The 21,929-nt window shown below is 44.4% G+C and overlaps 1 protein-coding gene across 4 annotated transcripts in view; it reads left to right on the top strand.

The window, feature by feature from the left end:
• Positions 1 to 21,929, top strand: part of ryr2a (ryanodine receptor 2a (cardiac)) — a 168,591-nt gene that overhangs the window by 122,843 nt on the left and 23,819 nt on the right. For 2 of the 4 annotated variants that reach the window (XM_030340488.1, XM_030340486.1), the window contains 11 exons: positions 5,016 to 5,122; positions 5,571 to 5,622; positions 5,755 to 5,805; positions 6,393 to 6,492; positions 7,326 to 7,405; positions 7,714 to 7,790; positions 12,794 to 12,867; positions 15,791 to 15,808; positions 19,475 to 19,555; positions 20,117 to 20,205; positions 20,998 to 21,126. In XM_030340488.1, the coding sequence (XP_030196348.1) occupies positions 5,016 to 5,122; positions 5,571 to 5,622; positions 5,755 to 5,805; positions 6,393 to 6,492; positions 7,326 to 7,405; positions 7,714 to 7,790; positions 12,794 to 12,867; positions 15,791 to 15,808; positions 19,475 to 19,555; positions 20,117 to 20,205; positions 20,998 to 21,126 (858 nt within the window). The remainder of the gene's footprint in view (positions 1 to 5,015; positions 5,123 to 5,570; positions 5,623 to 5,754; positions 5,806 to 6,392; positions 6,493 to 7,325; positions 7,406 to 7,713; positions 7,791 to 12,793; positions 12,868 to 15,790; positions 15,809 to 19,474; positions 19,556 to 20,116; positions 20,206 to 20,997; positions 21,127 to 21,929) is intronic. The other 2 variants (XM_030340489.1, XM_030340487.1) reach the window with 1 other exon arrangement.

The following is a 21,929-nucleotide window of genomic DNA, read 5'->3' as shown; positions in this document are numbered from 1 at the left end:
CCGAAGACAGCCTCTTTGGAAAAAAAGATGGGTTAGGCCACAGTGCCTCCCCTGTGCCATCTGAGTTCCAGCGTATACACTCTTCACTCACTGACAACGCATGAAGCTCGCTCACACGCTTGGCTGACACGATCGCCAGAAGAAAGGCCACCTTCGCCGACAGCCATTTCAGTGGCGCCTGGTCCAGGGGCTCAAACGGGGGGAGACGGAGGGCTCCAAGTACTAGAGGTAGGTCCCATGAGGGAACCTTGACAGCCCGTGGGGGATTCCTCCGCTGGGCTCCTTTAAGAAATCGGGTCACCAAAGAATGAGACCCCACCGTCCGGCTATCAACCTTAATGTGCCTGGATGAAATGGCAGCCACATAGACTCTTAAAGTGGAAGCAGATAGCTTCCTTTCAAGTAATGACTGCAAAAAACGCAGTATCATTGGCACTGAGGAACACTCCGGTACCTCTTTCTGTACCTCACACCACATTGCAAATATCTTCCACCTGTTAGCATAAAGTGCCCTGGTGGAGGGAGCTCTTGAGTCCATGATGGTTTGAACTACCTCCTGGTCGCATTCCATTATAAGTGGATCAAGCCCCTCAAGGGCCAAACCCATAGTTGCAGGCACTCTGGTCTGGGGTGCCAGATGCGGCCCCCCAGCTGTGAGAGCAGGTCCCGCCTCTCCGGCAGGCACCATGGATCTCCGTCTAGCAGCCTGTACATTACTGGAAACCACGGTCTCCCTGGCCAGTTTGGGGCAACCAGCAGGAGTCTGTGGTTCCCCTTCTGAACTCTGTGTAGAGTTAACCCTATCAGTGGAAATGGCGGGAAGGCATAAAGGAGTTGACGTGGCCATGGATGTGCCAAGGCATCCTGTCCCATCGGACTCGTCTCCGACAGAGAGAACCAGAGAGGGCAATGTGTTGTGGACTCTGAAGCAAACAGGTCTACCTCTGCTGTGCCGTATTTGCTCCAAATTGCCTCTACTACCTCTGGGTGGAGTCGCCACTCCCCCGACGGAGGTTTCTGGCGTGAAAGAAAGTCTGCCACCGTATTCTGTGGCCCTGGAAGGTACATAGCCCTGAGGCTGGAAAAGTAAGGGAGAGCCCATACAAGAAGTTGCTGTGCAACCTGTAATGACTGAGCTGACCTTGTGCCCCCTCGGTGGTTCACATTGTAGACAGCTGACTTGTTGTCGCATCGTACCAGCACATGTCTCCCCCTCAAATATGGCAGGAATTGGTTGAGCGCTAAATAAATAGCACGGAGCTCGAGCACATTTATGTGCTGTGTCCTGTGCGGCGCACTCCAGAGCCCTCTCACTGCCCTGTGCTGCCACACTGCCCCCCAGCCAGAGAGCGAAGCATCGGTCACCACCACTTCGCGGCGTGAGGGGATCGAACCCAGTGCGACACCTTTGGCAAGAAATGCCCTGCGTCTCCAGGGTTGTAATGCCAGGAGGCATTGACTGGACACCCTGACTTTCCTGGATCCGTGCAACCTTGGATCTAAGTGGAGGCCATTGGTCCAAACTTGGAACGGCCGCAAGTGAAGGAGGCCCAATGGCACTATTGACGTTACTGACGTCAACATTCCCAACAGCCTGAGAAAAAGGCTGTACCGTACCCTCCTGTCCTCCCGAAAATGCTGGAGGATCTGGAGTATGGCCTCTACCCGCCGTGGAGACGGGAAGGCAAGCATTTGGACGGAGTCCAGGGTTATGCCAAGGAACAATACCTGTTGGCTGGGTATTAGACAACTTTTGCCGTAGTTGACTGTAAGACCCAACCTTTCCACATGGCCTAGGAGGGCTGTGGTGTCCTGCTCTGCCTGTTGCCGGGTTGGAGCGCAAATAAGCCAATCGTCCAGATAAGGGAGGATTTGTATTCCGGTGGCTTGCATTGGTGCGAGCGCTGCCCGCATGCACCTTGTGAAGATCCGTGGGGCTAGGGATAACCCGAATGGGAGGACCCTGTACTGGTAGGCCCGCCCTTCGAATGCAAAGCGCAGGTATGGCCGGTGATGTGGTGCTATCGGAACGTGAAAGTATGCATCCTTTAGATCTATTGACGTGAACCAGCTTTGCCGTGCGACGGCCTGGAGCACTTCCGCTGTCTTTAGCATGCGAAAGGGCAATACTTTCAGAAAACTGTTCAGCCCTCGTAAGTCCAGTATAGGGCGAAACCCACCCTCTTTTTTTGGAACTAAAAAATACACTGAGTAAAACCCACCTTGCTGTGTCTGAGGATCTACGATCTCGATGGCCTTCTTCTCCAGGAGGGTGGATACCTCCTGGCTGAGGGCCTGTCGCCTTGTGGGATCGCTGACTGTAGTCAGTCTGATCCCCCTGAAAACTGGGGGCCGGCGTCGGAATTGGAGATTGTACCCTTGGGAAAGCGTGGTCACCACCCAAGGGTCTGTAGTGCAACTTCCCCAGCAGATTGGGTGCTGCTGGGTGAAGCGCCCGACGCCTGGCCATGAGCCGTCAGTACCTGCCCCCACGCCCTCTTGGGGGCCTGGAGGGGGGAAACCCCGACCCCCGACCCCTCTGTGCCTGTGGTGCTGGCCTTGTGGGAGCCCGACGGGGTTGATAGGGTCGCTCAGGAGCTGGTGAGGTCCTGGAATAACCACTAGGATGTGCTAGCGGCAGAGGACGATTGGCGCCATAACCTTGTAGAGGCTGCTGCCTCGGTTGGGATGCAGCTCCCCGCAGGCTAGCAAACTGCTGCCGTGTCTGGTTAGCCTGGATGCCACGATCCAAGGCCTGTTGTGCTGCTGGGCCAAACAGCTCTCCCGGAACTACGGGGAGAGTGCGAAGGGTCCTCCGGCATGGCTCTGATAATGGGGACTGGGCCAGCCATACCTGGCGGCGAGCCAGCGTAAGCGACGCCATCAGCCTACCAAGCTCTCTAGTCATGAAGGCAAATGCCTGCAAAGATGTGTCACTTAGACTCTGCATTGAAGCATCTGCACTGGATGATTGCAAGGATTGAGACAGGGCCAATATTAAATGGGACAAAGAGTTCCCGATACGGCCCATACGTGCCGCTGTGTCATAGCACTTTGTTAACAGGTCATCAGTGATGCGACACTGTGGCCTGGGACAGCGGGCATTCGGCCTCAACACCTCCTCTGGTGACACAATGAGGGAGGCAATGGTCGGCTCTACGGCTGGCATTCGGTCTAGTCCATGCTTGCTGGCATTCTGCATTGAAGCCAAGGCCCTGCTGTCACTGGTGTGATGAGATAGAGATCTGGGGTCTGGCCAGCATCTGTGAAGCTCCTCAATATATGGCTGGGAGGGAGGCACAGAAAAAGTATCTTGTGGCGGGACACGCCTAAAGAATGCACTAGCTGGAGCGATATCTGCTGGAGCCTCATCCAACCCTAAGCGTGCCAGTGCCATTCGGACCACTGGTTTAACCGTGGCCGGGGAAGCTTCTGAGCCTGCCCTAGACCCACTCCCTACATGTTGGGAGCCGCCTTCAGAAGCCTGGGTAGAAGCCTCTACCTCGCCCTGTCCCGGCCTGTCTTCATAGAACTGGCTACAGGAAGCCCTCGTAGACAGAGCATCTCCGTCCCATTCTGGTGTAGTTGGAGCCTCAGCCTGAGAGATTGACGCCAACCTGACTGGCTGAAGGTTATAGAGCAAACTCTTAATCTCAGCGAACTCTGACACTAGCTTGTCCACTTTGGCAGCATAACCGTCAGGCTTCCTAGCCTTCTTCCTGGGCGGGGCAGCCCTGGGTGGGGAGCGTACTCGTACCACTGGTTCTCTTCCAGGCGGGGGAAGCTCACCTTCAACCTGAGGTCCTTCCACCTCGGCTAGTCTTGCCACTTTCAACCCATGTGGCATGAAACTGCAATTCATGCACTGATTGTCGGATAGCCCCTCTCTCAGGTGGACCACACCGAGGCATTCGGGGCATTCATCATGTCCATCTAGGGCTAGCAGTGGGGCCATGCAAGTGCGGCAACCATGTGAGCCTAACATGTTGGGGGAAATAAGCTATCAAAAAAATTATTTTCCCAGAGTAAAGTAGTTACTAATGGGCGAAAGCACCCAACAGTAATAATTTAACAAAAGTGCAGCAAACTGCTCAACGTAAGAAACTCAAACTAAAACAGAGTTCTGTTTTGTTTTTTTTCAAAATTAAATATTTTTTCTTATTTACCCATTAGCCTCAACCGTAATGGGGAGCTTCTGCTCTTTAATTCCAAATAAGGGAGTACACGCTCTAACGAGCGAAAACACTCTGGGAGCCTTTAATTAACTTGAACGAAAGTTGCCACAAAAGGCAGCAGACGCCGGTAATGGCAATCTCCGATGCAGTGAGGCAAACAAAACAAAACGTAAGCTTAAGCGGGTGCCGAAAACAGGATCCCCTTATCTTACTTAACTTTAAAGCTAACACAGAGAGAATACTTACCTTAGCAGCCTCGCTACAGATGATGAAGACGCTGTGTTAGTCTAGCGTGAGCCGAGCTCACCGGCGAAAACACCGGTATGCGGCGTTCAAAACAAAGCCGAGCGTGACTAATCGCAGCCCTTGGAGGACGAATTCGTGGCTCCAACCATGCGGTTGCAGGGCTACCAGCAAAGAGTCACCGGCTTATATTGCTTTTATTCAAGCTTATCTCTTACTCTAAACCTGTATTCGCAACTGCGAGAAGATACAAGGGACATCTTGGAGAGTGACGTGGCCTTATATAGACGGGCGGCCCGACGTCATCCCCGGTCACGTGTGACTTTGTTGATATTAAATACTCGACCTGCGCATGCACGATGGATAACATCCAGTGTTAAGCACTGCCTCTGGCGGTCAGTAAGAATGAAATAGAACGCCACAATATGTCCCCAACAAAGTTGAATTACATTGCCCTGGGAATTTATAAAAAAGCATATGTTTTCACTAGTTAGCATTTAGCCATATAAATTAGGAGATGATTCAGTTTCAGGGTCGAAGCATCGATAGTTAATGTTCCTATTTGAAGCGATGTTTTGTCTGTGCATGACTGTACAGAAATCTGGCGAGGACGAGCCAGCCGAAGAGGAAGACAGTCTGAAGCACATTGACCCGCTGCATCAACTCATTCAGCTGTTCAGCCGAACCGCTCTCACTGAGAAATGGTACGCCGCTCTTCATGAGCGAACCGCTCTCACAGAGAAATGTTACCCTGCTCTAGACTAGCAGCAGGTGACAGACAGAAGAGCTCAGTTCAGATTCAAGATTTGCAAATAGACAACTAGCAACGGACGACTGCTTGCAAAGAATGCCGTTAGATACGTCAATACTTTGTAAAACTACATTCTGGGACAATGTTAATTTCTGGACACAGATGACCAGTTCACACTGCTGCAAGGTTCTCTGCAGCATCCGGAATTGTTTAGCTCTCATCGTAAATCTGGACTGGGCTTGAGAGATGGAAGTGGGATATGAACAAACAAGCATTGGCTTGGAGAACCCACCCTAATAGAGTAGAAATTGTAGTTTGGACAAGGGTAGAAATTGAGATGTAAGCAAGTACGTTACCATGAAAGACCTTGAACCAAACAGTTTGTTTCATTTCTATTGCAGCAAACTAGATGAAGACAATCTCTACATGGCCTACGCCGACATAATGGCCAAGGTAAGGCCCAGTTAAATTCCCCCAAATGACTTGTTATTATTTGCTATTTCTTGTATTGATGAATGTTGACGTAGCTTTACTGGGAGCCCCTTTCATGGCCAACCTCATTCCCTGCTCCTTCTCCGCCCTCAGAGCTGTCACGATGAGGTGGAGGAGGACGGAGACGAAGTGAAAAGCTTTGAGGTACGGTGTTTGTTCCCGTTAAACATTATTTTCTTTTAGCAACTTGATATACATTTGCACTGAAATGTGGGGTGTGTTTCACAAGATTTCTGTTACATTTTACATTTAGCATTTCATTGTTATCATTGAAATTATGGCATTGAAGGATTACATTCATACGTTCAAACATTAGCAGAAGATGTCCTCTTGCTTCATATTGGCCGACGACCGGCAATGGCTGAGTTAAGTAGCTGACTTGACGCTTCTGCAAGCTATAGTGTCTGGATGAGAGCTTAGCGCTAGCTTATCTTGACACACGGATGAACCGTTGTCTGCATCTCCTACAAACATTCCAGCCTGAAGCAGAAAGCATCTCTTTCCATTGCTGTCTCCCAAACATTTTAAATTTGAAGAGGGATTCAAATTGCAATGTCTACATTCACTCATATCACATTCAGTTATGCCACTTCATAGCACTGTCAATGTGGATTTAACTGGTAGTCCCCTATAAATGGTTGTGCAACAGATCTGTTGGTGTGACTTTTAATGAGATGAAATGAGTCGTTGTGAGAACACTGTCTCCATCATGATGGCTCTCCCAACAACAGGAGAAGGAGATGGAGAAACAGAAGCTGCTCTACCAGCAGGCTCGTCTCCACGACCGGGGAGCGGCTGAGATGGTTCTGCAGACCATCAGCGCCAGCAAAGGTCTGCTCCAACCTGGCGATGCTGTGATGAGCTTCAGGCACCTTCACACCTGGCCTTCATGGGTTGAGGCCATTCGGATAAGATTCGGCTTAAACCAAAACACATACAACTCCAGATGTATATGCAGCCATCATCTAGTATCAATTGGATCTGTGAAGCCATGTCAGTAGGGGCTCTGGGATTACATCTGGCATGTCAAATTAGCTTATCGAGTATAATTCCACAAGAGCAATATCCAATATCCATCTGGACATTAATGCAACTTGTTATTGAAATGTGTTGCAATTCAGCGATATCTGAATGATATCTGCCCAAATCTTTAAATGTTAGGCTGGCAAAATTAAATGCTGGGTTTGAATGCCAGTTTCTTCAATTTATGCTAAAGGCAATGAATGGAGGCATTATGCATTGGATCTCTAGCCCCGCCGCTAATGCTGGCTGCTGTGCTAAGATCTTAGTACGATGCCAGTGCTATGTTGGAGAGTTTATTGCATTGTGTGGGGGTGGCTGGTTTATCCTGTGTGAATTGATTGCCATATGAACGAATGTGTGCAGCCTCACCCAGCAACAGAGTCTAATCAGTTGGGCAAGGTGAGGCAGCCTAAAACAGCCATCAGCAACCAACACAACCCAATGAGGTCCTGGACCATGTCCTGACATGACCCATCCCATGTGCTTGGGCTTTAGAAGTAGCTCATCTATTTTTGCATCTTTGTGTTTCAAACCGATGTTTATCTCTTTGCAATGTCTACTCCTGTCCAGTACTTTCTGCTGTAGCAGACAGATTTCACATCAGGCATCAATACAGTAGCCTCATGTCTGTCTGATCCTAGGTGAGATGGGCCCGATGGTGGCGTCCACTCTGAAGCTGGGGATAGCGGTCCTCAACGGGGGGAACTCCACCGTGCAGCAGGTACCTGAAGCTTGTTCCCAGACCTTCTCTTCTCCCAATGAAACGCTGGAATTGGCGGCTCTAAACGTGTGTGTATTGGCAAGAGAGAGGGAGGGAGATCAGAGCAAGTGGCGATAGGGAGGGACTCACACACTGCAGGTTTCAGATATTCCTTTGTCAAATTCTAAATTGAACAACCCATATTTATTCTCCCTGTCCTGGATGTGGTTCTTGTCATTGTCATTAGGCTCAGGTGATGTATGATAAAAGAGAGAATGTTCCTTTCTGACCAGGCTATTTCTTGTTTTGTTCCCTTACTCTCTTGACAGAAAATGCTTGACTATCTGAGAGACAAAAAGGACGTGGGATTCTTCCAGGGTCTGGCCGGCCTCATGCAGTCCTGCAGGTACGCTGTTCATCGATTGACCGCAGCAAACACATGACTTAGTGTCTAAACGTAAAACTGAAGGAGCCCTTAATCCTCAGTATGAAACATATTGACTCTCATTGACTCTCATCCATCAAAGAATGCTGAAGAACTACAGGAATCAGAATTATATTCCCCTGTTGGTCTGCATTGAACATGCATCACTGGCTGAAAGAAATGGAAGAAGAGTGAATCTGAAAAAGAGAATGAGAAACAGGACTTTTATGTGTATTGCCCCCCCAACTACTACCCGTTGCCACTGCCACTAAAATGTCACGGAGCATCAATCTCATTGGCAGTAAGTCAGTGTTCAGTAACCGGGCATGTACAGTTTGTGGTTAAATAGACCTTGATCCTGCTTTTGTAATTGTTCATGGTGATTAGGGATTCCAGTTTAAGGTGTTCCTGTAGCTTACACCATGATGAGGGGGCAAAAGATTTAAAGGCACTTTCACCAAACGTAGTGCGAGTCCGAGGAACGTCATACATAATCAAACTGCTAGACCGAGTGATACGCGCACTGTTTGTTCTAGGAACCATTAGAGAACACAAATATGGAGGCAGATCGTGCAGAATTGCCTGATAAAGAAATATATACCAGCGTTCCATCCTACGGGTGTATAAGGAAGACAGACCAACTTTCTCATGCAATTTACAATGGTGCGTTCAGAAGCCAGAGTTTGAGACAAACCGTAATGCTGCATGGTACACAGAATCTAGCATTTTCAGAGATGATGAATTTGCATGTGCAATGTTCTTCTTGGAAAGAGGGGTCGAATCCAAAGGAATAGCTTTAACGAGACTTTATTTGTATAAAGTATTTTCGGTATGGTAAACTGATGCTCTGAAGTAAAGAGAGATTGGAGATGTGCCTAGCACGTGCGAGAGTGTTCTCCTAGCTGATCCTAGCCACAAACCCACGTATGTCTAATCGCTGCCGAGAGAGCTCTAAGGTTTTCATGGCCAGGTGGACTTCTTTATGGACTCAGCGAGGACCGGAAGACTTGGAGAGGAACCGGTGTGACGTAATCCTCGGTTTTCCTCGCCTGGTCTGTGATGCTGCCCTCTGTGGCTAAAGTATCTATTGCAGCCTTCAGTAATGTCCTGCTTTCCCTTGTGGCTATGTGTAGTATTTACGGCTTATATATTTGGTCCTACCCCCTATTGGTTAAGTGAGGGAAATACAGCTTGTGTTCCTAAAATACGTAACAGTCCCTCCTTGGTCATCTTAGATGACCATACAATAATATTTTAGATCATAAACACCATTTACCACACCGAAAACATAGTCAAAGTAGGATCAATCATCAACACCATCAACCGTCGCGGAAAGATCTCTTGAAGAGAGGGAAAAACCACTACGCGTCCCCATAATACTGAGACGGCATTCATCAAAGTTATCATTTGAAACAGATGGATCTTTAAGGGAATATATTTATGGAGAGAGAACATATTTCGACAGACAGACAGACAGACAGACAGACAGACAGACAGACAGACAGACAGACAGAGCACACCGGGGGTCCCTTTGTGCAGGCAACTATTGCCTTATCAAAACACCCAGGTCAAAAATGACACTTGTTGCCTTCAATAAGTGTGTGCTTGGAGAGAGAGAGAGAACATATCTCTAGAGAGAGAGAGAGATAGAGCGAGGGGGAGGGAGAGAGATCTGCTTTTGTCCCAGGTCAGAGATCATGCAGTCTTAACAAAAGACTTACCATTGCAGACCCTACCTATTTGCAGAAGAGAGAGAGAGAGATAGTGAGTGAGTATCAAAGTGAGTGAGTGAGTGAGTGAGTGAGAGAGAGAAAGAGGGAGCTAGGGTGAGGGGGAGAGAGAGCGAGAGAGATCTGCTATTGCCCAGGTCAGAGGTCATGCAGTCTTACCAAAAGACTGACCATTCAGACCCTACTGACTTGCAGGAGAGAGAGAGAGATGAGAGAGTGAGTGAGTGAGAGAGAGAGAGCGGGGGAGAGAGAGAGAGAGAGGGTGAGAGAGAGAGAGAGAGAGAGGGGGAGAGAGAGAGAGAGGGGGGGGGGGAGAGAGAGAGAGAGAGAGGGGGGGGGGGAGAGAGAGGGAGATCTGCTTTTGCTTACAACTATTCGAGTTGTTCCAGTCCTACCGGACTGTGCAACCAGGCCACAAGATGGCCCCGGCGCCGAGAGAGAGGAAGAGAGAGGAAGAGAGAGGAAGAGAGAGGAAGAGAGAGGGGGGGAGAGGAAGGGAGAGGGGGGGGAGGGGGAGAGGGGGAGAGGGGGAGGGAGAGAGAGAGAGAGAGGGGGGGAAGGAGAGAGAGAGAGGGAGAGAGAGAAAGAGAGAGAGAGAGGATGTAACACTTGAGTTGAGGCCCCCTGTTGCTCTTCAGCAATGGCGTTTGTTTCAAAAAAGGTCTCTGACTACAAAGACTGTGGAGGTACGAACAAAGGAAACGCACGTTTCCAAGACGCGTTGTCCCTCTAAATCGTACACCACGTGGTACATCCAAAATGCTGCAGAAACAAACTTTTGGATCTCTATAAGAAGTATGAGATTCCTGCAAGTTTGTCCCCACGGCGGGTTAGCGAGGCACTTGATAGCAGATGGGTTATACTGCGTAAGTCTACCTCTACGGCTGCGTTATATACTATACGAACTTGCAGTTTCGATTTTCAATGGACCGGGCCTGGAGGAATCAAACCCATTCAAACTCCACAGCAAACAAAGCTACGCCACCGGTTTTATGCAAGTAAGCTAGATTAACGTTAATATGACCTTTCTCGCCCCACCGTAATGGCTCAAACGTTTTTACTGGTCGGTTGTTTTGTACTGGCTTAACATCCGTACATTCTTCACACAACACATAAACCACAGGTATTATTTCTCCCACGCGGTACAAACATTTAGATCTAATCAGGATTGGATACAGTCTATCGACAAACCCATGTAAAACACACTCCTAGCCCTTAACTTCGTGAGCTCGTTATTAAATTTCAATCTGTTAGCGTATCCTAGGCCGTTTATCTAACCGGCTGTATGAATTTCAACCAGTCCGAGATCGCACGTCCCCGCAACCAGTCGAAGGCAGCACAAGCTATTCACCTAAATGTGACTATGTCTAACTATACAGAGTTTAGTCATGGACAACAGGTTCTGTTTACCTTTCTTGTGGCGCCTGTAAGTAGCTTGTACTGCTCCCGACGGCCCCGCGGTCGCTAGTCTCGGTCCGGAACTTTCCAATCACGTCAGGGCGTCACCAAATTGCAATGTTCTTCTTGGAAAGAGGGGTCGAATCCAAAGGAATAGCTTTAACAAGACTTTATTTGTATAAAGTATTTTCGGTATGGTAAACTGATGCTCTGAAGTAAAGAGAGATTGGAGATGTGCCTAGCACGTGCGAGAGTGTTCTCCTAGATGATCCTAGCCACAAACCCACGTATGTCTAATCGCTGCCGAGAGAGCTCTAAGGTTTTCATGGCCAGGTGGACTTTTTTATGGACTCAGCGAGGACCGGAAGACTTGGAGAGGAACCGGTGTGACGTAATCCTCGGTTTTCCTCGCCTGGTCTGTGATGCTGCCCTCTGTGGCTAAAGTATCTATTGCAGCCTTCAGTAATGTCCTGCTTTCCCTTGTGGCTATGTGTAGTATTTACGGCTTATATATTTGGTCCTACCCCCTATTGGTTAAGTGAGGGAAATACAGCTTGTGTTCCTAAAATACGTAACACATGCATATGTAAAATAGTCAATAACAGATAAAAGAACGGCTTGGACAATTTTCTTCCTGGCACCAAAAGAAAAACAACATTTATCTCTATGCAAGAAACCCAGTTTCATTCTTAGCTTTTTAGTAAGACACTCAGTGTGATGTTTGAAAGAGAGATTTTCTTCTAGAAAAAAGCCCAGGTATTTGTAGGTTGCCACTCTCTCGATCACTTTGTTGTTTAGCGTAACAATCTGGTTGTCATCCATATCAGATGTTTTCTTACTTCTTTTAAAGCAGATCATTTTGGTTTTGTCAATATTAAGTACAAGTCTAAATAGCGTATCCTACCAATGTCAAAGGCTTCAAAGTGGACGCGAGCCTGTTCCATGGTACCAGTTGAGATGCCCTTTGTTTCTTTGCAAGGCAAGTTCCTTTTGTTCTAGAGATGCGTGGGCAGATCCATATAGTGTTTTCCAGCCTTGGGTGCAAAAATGTCACCCCATTAAATCTGGTTCTAAGTTGTACTGAGGGTATGTTTTATCCCCATGGCTACGTCCCACACCACTTTTTAGGTTTATTTTTTTATCTAGTACCGTCATTTAGGAGCATTATAAAGAGGGATATTGCATATGAAAAGTGCCACACACTGTAGCATTATACTTTAACATATAGTTGCGCTACTGAGAGTGTGTAGATGTGTGGAGCTCAGCAAGTGTCAAAGAAGCTTAACCTTCCCTTAGACGTGACAATCAACAATCCACTGTTGCCCAGTCGGAGTTCTAAGCATCCACACAAACTTTGTGCAATTGTCCCTTCGTTGGGATGTTGAAGTTCCTCGCTAAAAACACTAAATTCTAATTTTCTAATGAATTTTAGGAACAGCCTATATGTCTTTCTAGTTCGCAATCTCGTTAAATCTATAATAATCTGTATCAGAGACTGATCATTTTCTACTAAATTACACCTAATCAATCCCCACTTTTTCCCAATGGATCTTCCTCTGATCAAATCAAGCATAAATTATATTGTTTCAGGCCCTATCCGACCACACAAAACATGAAAGTGATGATTTGCCCAAAATGTGCCAAAAACCTGTTCATGTGAGGGGAACACACTTTGATTTACTTTGTAAAGATTTGCTGTGTATTCACAATGGTGGCTTATTGAAAAGGAATGCCAGTTACATCACAACAGGATTGTAGCTTTTCTTCCCTTGATGGCTGTTTGTTTTTGTGTCAGCAACTTTTCAGGTAAACATGTAAACAGAGAGTGAGATGCTCAGACTTTGTGGTTTGTTTCAGTGTTCTGGATCTGAATGCGTTCGAGAGGCAGAACAAGGCAGAGGGACTGGGCATGGTGACAGAGGAAGGATCAGGTAGGCTGCAGCACAGTCCGGTGCATTCAGCTCATAAAGTCGTCATTTTTTAACATGGCTGTCCATATGGCTTAAATCAACTTGGAATCATTGCAGTGTTTGTGATTGCCAGAACTATATATATATTTGCACATAAGTTAATTCTATAGATACAATGACACAATCCATTCAATGGGATAGTCACTATCAAATGATGATTCACTTCTTTCAACCATGCCAAATGTCTAACAGTCTGTTTGAGCATTTTCTTCATAAACATTAATCATCTAAGGTCCTCACCTCATGATTGTTCCTGCATCTTTAAAGTCTACCTACTGGTATTGTCTGCACTAAGCATCACAGGGACGTCTACATCACGGCCTAGACGGGCTCAGCGGTGCACCTTACGGTCTGGAGGGTTAGGGAAGGGAGCTGGGGGCTTACCACTATACATTCATTTATAAATGTACCCCCTAGTCTGTGCATTGTCTGATCCAGTTTTTGGTCTTGATGGTATTAAACAACTTTTGGTTTGATATTATCTATGATTGTGTCTTGATTTAAAAAGGTAATGTGATGCAGGAGCCCAAAGCTCGCTCACAATCACCTCAGCCTGTGTCTGAATGAATCCCCATACTAAATGCACCTTCACGGTTCAGGCTGACGAGTCCATCTAGACTGAATGTTGTCACGTCTGGAGCTGGTTCCCGCCTGTTTAGATGTAGTTAACCTCACTGTTTGCATGGCGATCTCACAACCAGCTTCAGTTGAACAGAGTCCAGACAGCGGCGTAACAAGGGGTCTTTGTTTTAGCTCACAGGATTTTACCACCTTCTTGCTTCTGAGAAACTTTGTTTGTGTTCTTCTTATTGGCTATGGGTTTATTGTGTTTGGATACATTAGGGATGTAAGTAAATACAAAAACATGATTCAGAATGGACAGATAAGTGCATCGACTGACTATTGGAAACATACTGGTTGATTGAACCGAGGTAATCCTAGCCCTAAAACATCCAGATTTGGAGTTGTCTGAAGTCAGGCTTACGTGAAGTACTACATCGTCCTTTCCTTCCGTCTATAAAGCCTAATTAAATAGTTTGCAGAATACACACCTTCTAATGGTGTATAGGATAGACCACTCTTGATTACGTCTGGGTCATATCCATCTCTGTTTCTTTACGGGATATTGCCAAGACCATTCATATATCACACTATGTCATCATTATGTAAAGGTATCATTGTAGAAAATATTTAACAAGTTGGTAGCGAAAATGAAATATTCCCCTGCAGTAACAACAATGTGCCAGCCAGTGGTTATCATACAGAAGATGATAAACTGATAATATATGATAAGCTGGGCGAACGCACACCATTTTGGTCATTTGCCCTCCATGATGATTGCCACATCCATGTGGTGCAGCTGAAACTATGATGTGACTTTGACCTACGCCTATTTGTCAACTGTATTAGAATTTTGCCAGTGAGCCATCCTTCCTCATCTTCTGGCACTTCCCTGGCATTACCAAACCACCCATCTTGGAATCGACTCAAGAGGAATCAAATGATTACTTGATTTACGTTTATGATTCAGGTTTACTCTTACTATGTACGACCAGTTTTTGTCTATTTTCTGTGTGGGCCATTGCCATAGTTTTGTATTATGATTGACCCTATATAGAAATATCTATATATTTGTTTGTCAAACTTTTTCAGACCCCAAATACCCGCAAAAACCATAGGCCTTCTTCAACATAAGTAACCCCAAACTGGACTTAATAATACAGATTTGTGCCAGCACTATGGGAATTATTATCTTAGATAACCCCTAGTTTTTGAGTATCGAAAGCTTAACACATTCTGAAAAGACTTCACCAAAATGAATGTTTGTGATCTTCCAGGAATACCTACATTGGTATATGTACACTTTCCCTCCCTTCTAGCCTGTTCAAAAAATAATCTGACTAAAATAGAATAACCTCCCAAGATGTATTATTTTGAATTTGCATAACCCATACATTCCATACAACCGATCTTCAATAATAAGCCACTAAACAGACCCAAAATCCGTTCACTCAGCACTGTATTCTTCACTCTTCCTTATCCATCACATATTACCTTCTAGCACAACTTTAGATCACGATTTCTGATATCCCAGGTTTTCATAAAACACGTTTGTTTTGCTTGTTGATAGCAGAATAAACCCTGAAATGTCTCCAGGTTTACATAAAACCAGTTGACACTTCTTCTAGTCACAAAGATATTCTGATGTAACTTAGATGATTGTCATGTATTGAATAAAGCTGCATCAGGATATCATCGTTGCTGCAGGCATCCTATCGTATTGTCATAGTTATCCTGAGTTACTGTGACTCCCATCTCTAGTGAACAGAGGCACTAGCTCTATACACAAGCACATGAAAAACAGCTAAACTGCTAAATACCTAAATTATTAAAACCATTAACCATATATATATTGATTTCAAGCCTCATAGGTAATATCTTTATATTTAGATTATCATATTATTAGTTCATAATTAATCAAGATTTGTGACAATAAGTAGTAAAACAATGTTTATTAAACAATTTCTTAAGCTAGCAGATGAACCTACAATATTTGGGTTTTGCTTGTCAATTTGTATGATTATTTATGATTTGTCAAATCATTCGCGGATACTAAATAAGTTTTCGCAGCTTATGGTGTAATGATCAAAAATAAGTTAATAAAGTTAATAATGTTGATCCATCATCATCTGGCTTGCTAAGGGAATTTGTTATAAAGTGCTACCAGTTTTTATATCAATTATTTTTATTACCAGTTGATTTGAACGATTATTATTTTATTTTTTTAATCCGTTGGGAGGTTTTTAAATCTCTATTTGACTACTGGCTTTTCTTCTGTTCCCTTTCTTTGCCTTTTTGCTGTTTTCTGTCTCCCCCTCCTCAGCCATCACCTCTGAGCGTGGTAATTATGCCCTCTGCCATTTGGTTGTTGTCTGTGGTGTCAGTTCTGTCCAGCTCCTCTCAACATGGTCTATATCTTGCTTTGTGCTCCACATCTGATGGCGTCCCACCCCATTGTATCGGTTGCTTTTTTTCCCAGGGTGTAGCTGACCTGTCCATATTTATGTCATAGTCCTGTTCTTCTGTCTTTTTTTCTTCACCCTTTCTCGCAATTTTGTTCTCTTGTGCCAAAATGTGTCGTGTGCCATTGTTACCCAACTATCAACCTTTATATATACGGACCATTTTCATCTCAGGGGGAGCATTTGATGAGAAACCAGAAAGGACCTCTTATTTTAACTTATCCTGTCCACTCAAATCCACTCAACACAAAGACATGCATCACAGAATGTGCACAGGATTCTGTTTCATCAACGGTGGACAAGCCATAGGGGATTTTAGTGTGTATCCTTATATATTATTATGAATATTCATTGTGTGTAAAAATTGCATCGAGCTTCTGATGATCCACACACGGTAATATTGATTCGAGTACAGTTTAATCTTTTACTATGTAATACATTAAATGTATAACTATGTAATGCATTAAATGTATTACGATGTTATACATTACATTTATTACTATGTAATACATTAAACAGCTCGCAATGTGTTAAATGTGTTAAGCTTTTCTCTTTTTCTCTCTCTCTCTCGCTCGCTCTCTCTGTCTCTGTCTCTCTCTCTCTCTCTCTCTCTCTCTCTCTCTCTCTCTCTCTCTCTCTCTCTCTCTCTCTCTCTCTCTCTCTCTCTCTCTCTCTCTCTCTCTGAAATCATTGTGCTCCGCTGCTCCTCCGTGGGAGAAGGGAGGGGAGGGGGTGTAGACGATGCTTTCTCTAATTCTTCTGAGCCTTCAACATGTTTCTGCATCAGTTAGCGTATTCGTATACGGAAGCTTGTAACATTGTCTACCAACATGCATATGTTCACTAGGGGGCAGTGTAGTATTCACCAAACAACCACTTTCAAGAAACGAAACCATCGCCAAACAAGGTACGAGCATACAAAATGCCCTGCTGGCTCACTAGTTTTCTCCATACTGCCCACAAACCGAGGTCTGATTCTGTGATTAAAGCCACTGCTCACGGGCTTGGAGACTGAGGCACACAGAGGTCAAGAACGAGGTGCCCATCTCTGCGGAGGTTTGCATCAGCTCACTGCGGATTGGTCAAGCAGGGAACATGCATGTTGTTTTTCGTTGATGCCCCAGGCGAAATCCCAACACGTTATCTTCAGTGATTGCGATGCACTAAACACCTTCCGTGCTGTGAGGGTGGCCGTGTACCACAAAGCAGAGCCTCATGGTGCTTGGCCATTCATGGACATTTGAGGTTGGAAACACTTGGCTGCCCCCTTGTGTACATTGTGCAGGATTATAAAAGCAGGCAGGTCTGTGAAGCTCTGCATGGTGTCTCTGCTTCGCGACAAGGCTCTTTGATCCAGGTGTGACCGGCTGTGGGTCATACATCAATCCATCCCAACTGAGGGTTGGTTCACTGGAAAAGTCTATAATGATTTTGCCCTTAATTATGCATTTCATAATGTGCTTATTAGTTGAATGTACTGTGTTATTGTTTTGTGTTATTCCGTTAAAATATTCACGTTTAAGGAGTTCTTTCTAAAGGTCATTTTACATTGACCCTTATTGCTTGTTGAGTCAACAAAATAATAATAAATCACAGGGCATACAACGCAATATTTTTTTTGCCAAAAAGACACATTTATTTATTTTGCACCAAGGCCGATTGTTGATGACTCTAGCCTACTTATTAATCAGTTTTACCAATCACAATCAGGACTCTTGTCATAGTCACCATGGTTACTGTACATGTTGTAGGACATGACAGAGGTAAATATTAAGTTTCTCAATACTGTCCTCTTATTGCGCCCATAGCGGTAAACTACCTTCATAAACTTGTAATTATAGCTGTGTGTCAGAGGTATTGATCATTCATCTCAACTACAAGCCAGTGCTTACTTGCACTGTGGGATGTAATTACTGGTTGTTTTTCTTCACTATTTCTCATAATTTTATCACAAAAAATCGGATCTCAATGGATCTCATCTCATCGTATTAAATTGTTACAAGTTATTCTTTGTGCGGATAGACCAGAGGAGGTTTGGACTGGTTCTAAAATAAGTGTAAATTATGTGTAGTTTATAGTAATAATGGTAGTAATACTAGTGTAGTTATTCTAATAATAATAATCATACAAATATAAATCTCTCATATAACATATCATCATCTGGTTAACCATTGTAAGTAATAAGCCTGAAACTGTTTTAATTTATTTGTAATTCGATAAAGTTAGAGACGGGAGACTTTCAGAATACAAGAAACAAAGAACTGTTCTTTCCACTCTGATTGGCTGTTCTGTCCACTCTCGTCTGGCTGGGTGGCTGAGTGAGAGGGTTTTGGGAGTATCCCTTATTGATAACTGTATTAAAATCACTATTGATAAGTATCAACAACCGATACGTCTACGTAAATCAACAAAAGTTGAAGTTGTTTATAAGTTTCACATTGCGACTTTGATACAATATAGAATGTTTATTTATCTTTTCTTCATTTAGGCAAGACTCCAAAAGTCTTTTTACTATTTAATATTAAAAAGACTAATAATAAAAAAAATAATAACAAAAAGACTTTCAAATTATTTCATTATCATATTAATAATTATTATATATATAGAATTCCTTGATATACATTTTGCTCAGAAATAAAGTGGCTTTCAGACTTTTTTTCCAACTGTAATTTTTCCCCAGCTGCGTCCGGTTGTATCCAGTTTACTGCCCTGTTTTGTGGTTGCTTCCGTGTCCACTTGACTATTCCCGCCCGCCGGTTTCCATGACAACATGGTTTCAGTGTGTTTCCTCACCAGCCTGATTAACTGCATCATTGACACCTGGTTAAACCATAATTGATACATTGGAGAAAAACTGCCCAAAATGGTCTGAGCATGGTGTTTCACAAATCCTATGCCATAACGCCGCCGTATTGATACATTTGACTTTTGGTTGGAAAAGGTATGTTTTGTGTCTGTGTGCTGTGGTTGATCTCATCCCAGGAAGATTGAAAGGCAGAGGTTTTGCATCTTCTATATTGTTTGTTTTGGTGTTTTATGTCTGCGATACACAATACCCTTATTATCATTCTCAAGTTGTTGGTGTTGCTTCGTTCGTAAAATGCACTTCTCTTTTTAACGTAGTCTTTCTTTTTTCTTTTTATCTCTCCTTGTCTGTCAATCGCCTTTTCTCTCTGCTTTCCTTTTTGCTATTCTTCTTTTTTTTTGATATGTGTACCTTGGGTTTGAATGTTGAATGTGGGTAAATGTCTACACAATTTTGGTAAATGTATGTTTTGGAAAAATTGATGTGTGTGTTTGTATGTGCCTGTGTGTGTGCCTGTGTGTGTATATGCCTTTGTTTGTGTGTGAGTGTGTGTGTGTGTGTGTGTGCCTGTGTGTTTGTGCCTGTCTCTGTGTGTGCGTGCGTGTGTGTTTGTGTGTGCCTGTGTTTTTGTGCCTGTCTCTGTGTGTGTGTGTGTGTGTGTGTGTGTGTGTGTGTGTGTGTGTGTGTGTGTGTGTGTGTGTGTGTGTGTGTGTGTGCTGGTCCTTTTTTCTGCGGCCAGGTGAAAAGGTGATGCAGGACGACGAGTTCACCTGTGACCTGTTCCGCTTCCTGCAGCTCCTCTGTGAAGGACACAACTCTGGTAACTGGCTGACCGGCCCCTTTGATACCACAGCATGGGGGATCACTTGATTCTGGGCTCACTCAAGTTTCATGCGTGTGCATTATTTTGTACACCCAAAATAACAAAAATAGGAAAAAGACTTTGAACTGTAAAAGTTCACTTTAAATCCAACCTTGACTACAATCATCAACTCAAACTGTTTACCAGATGTTGGTCGAAGACATAACAAAGCATTGCAGAAGAATATTTCAAATGAATGCTATAATTATTGTATAATAGTATATGAAAGTAATTAATATCTAATCAACTGTGATATAAACAAAATAATTACCCTTAGCCACCCTGGTACATTCTGTTCCGATATAACAGAACAGCAGAGATTAATTAAATTCTCCTTAAATAATGTGTGTAGAAAGCAATTCAGCTTAATTTATTTCAGAACTTGTATTCATACATTTTGGATGTTCTGATTCGTTGTAATTTGAAGAATACACACTCATTTGTATAGTGTTGATTCATCTGTTTTTAGTCTGCATTCGTTTTTAAATTTACACAGAATATACACCTTGTGGTTGTCAGATTTCCAGAACTACCTTCGAACCCAGACAGGGAACAACACGACCGTTAACATAATTATCTCTACTGTGGACTACCTCCTCAGAGTACAGGTCAGTCCCGCCCCCTGGTGCTTCACTTCCTCATCAGAGTACAGGTCAGTCCTGCCCCCTGGTGCTTCATTTCCTCCTCAGGGTACAGGTCAGTCCCGCCTCCCGGTGCTTCACTTCCTCCTCAGAGTAGGTCAGTCCCGCCCCCTGGTGCTTCACTTCCTCATCAGAGTACAGGTCAGTCCCGCCCCCTGGTGCTTCACTTCCTCCTCAGAGTACAGGTTAGTCCCGCCTCCTGGTGCTTCACTTCCTCCTCAGAGTAGGTCAGTCCCGCCCCCTGGTGCTTCACTTCCTCCTTAGAGTACGGCTCATTCCCGCCCCTTGGTGCTTGACTACTGGGGACTTCCTCCTAACATCAGTAAGTCTGCCACAGGCCTCTACTAAACTGTCCAGTAGTTTACGCTAGTCTTCCAACACCACACTGAGCAGACCTATTGCTAAGCTAGCAAGCTATGAGGGAGTGGCTTAGGAGGGAGGCCTGAGGGGAGGGGTGTGGTTACATAGATTGAGGATCCATCTTACTCTGGTGGTCTCTCTAAAACTACCTAACTGCTTCAGGTCAGATCCCAGAGTTGTAAAGTGAGAGAGCAGCAAAGAGCGGAAGAGAGCAAGATTTTGGAACTGAACAACCTGAAAAACTCCCTTCTAACGTCCTCGCTCCAGTCCTCACTCTACTCTACCATTTCTCCACCATTTTGAAAGATGTAAAGATCCTGTTGTGTGAGTTCGGCATAGCATTGAAGTGTCCAACCCTCATCTTCTGTCCTGGCCCTCATCCTCCTCATGCGGCTTTAGGAGTCCATCAGTGACTTCTACTGGTACTACTCCGGGAAGGAGGTGATCGACGAGCAGGGACAGAGAAACTTCTCCAAGGCCATCAACGTGGCCAAGCAGGTGTTCAACACGCTGACTGAGTACATCCAGGTGAGCTCACTCCCCTGGGATCAGGAGAGCAGCTCTGAACCTGATCCATTGCTTTAGATTCTAACTAAATCTGTTGGGAGGCACTTTGATGCTCTATAGGAATTAGAGCTGTCAGTTAAACGCGTTATTAACGACGTTAACGCAAACCAAATTTAACGGCGTTAATTTTTTTATCGCGCGATTAACGCAATCATTTTATAAATTTTTTTTTTTTCTTTGGCTCAAAACAAAGAAGCAGTAGCCTGACTGCTATGTTCAAATGACATTTGTTCAAAGCAGTCGTTTAATTGCACTATAGGCTCTTTTTTTGTATCGTCCTGTTTTGATCAGTATATGCCAATGTTGTTATCAATAAAAAATCATTTGCACAAGGCAAGCCGATGCACTTCACCATATTGATAAGAGAATTAAAATGAGAAGAATTATGGGACAAAAAAATCAAGGGATATTTAGCATAGAAAAATAATTTGCCATTAATCGCGATTAATTAGAGTTAACTATGACATTAATGCGATTAATCACGATTAAATATTTTAATCGCTTGACAGCTCTAATAGGAATACAAGCTTGCCATATAGGTGCCTTATTGAGTTATTATGGGGCAAGGTGACTATAAGAAAGGGGTTAAAACCAAAGCCTCTTCACCTAATCGTTTTAACCTACAATATAACGTGGAAGAAAATGTTGTTAGTTAAGAAATGTTTTTATACTCATGAACTCATAACTAGAGATTTTGCAAGGCTTTTTAAAAAATAGCAAAGTCTTATTCAATCGATATGCAAACAGTGTTAAGCCAAAAGCAT

The sequence above is a fragment of the Gadus morhua genome, chromosome 18, assembly GCF_902167405.1.
Source record: "Gadus morhua chromosome 18, gadMor3.0, whole genome shotgun sequence".
Taxonomy (NCBI): domain Eukaryota; kingdom Metazoa; phylum Chordata; class Actinopteri; order Gadiformes; family Gadidae; genus Gadus; species Gadus morhua.
This window is presented reverse-complemented; position numbering and strand designations above follow the sequence as displayed.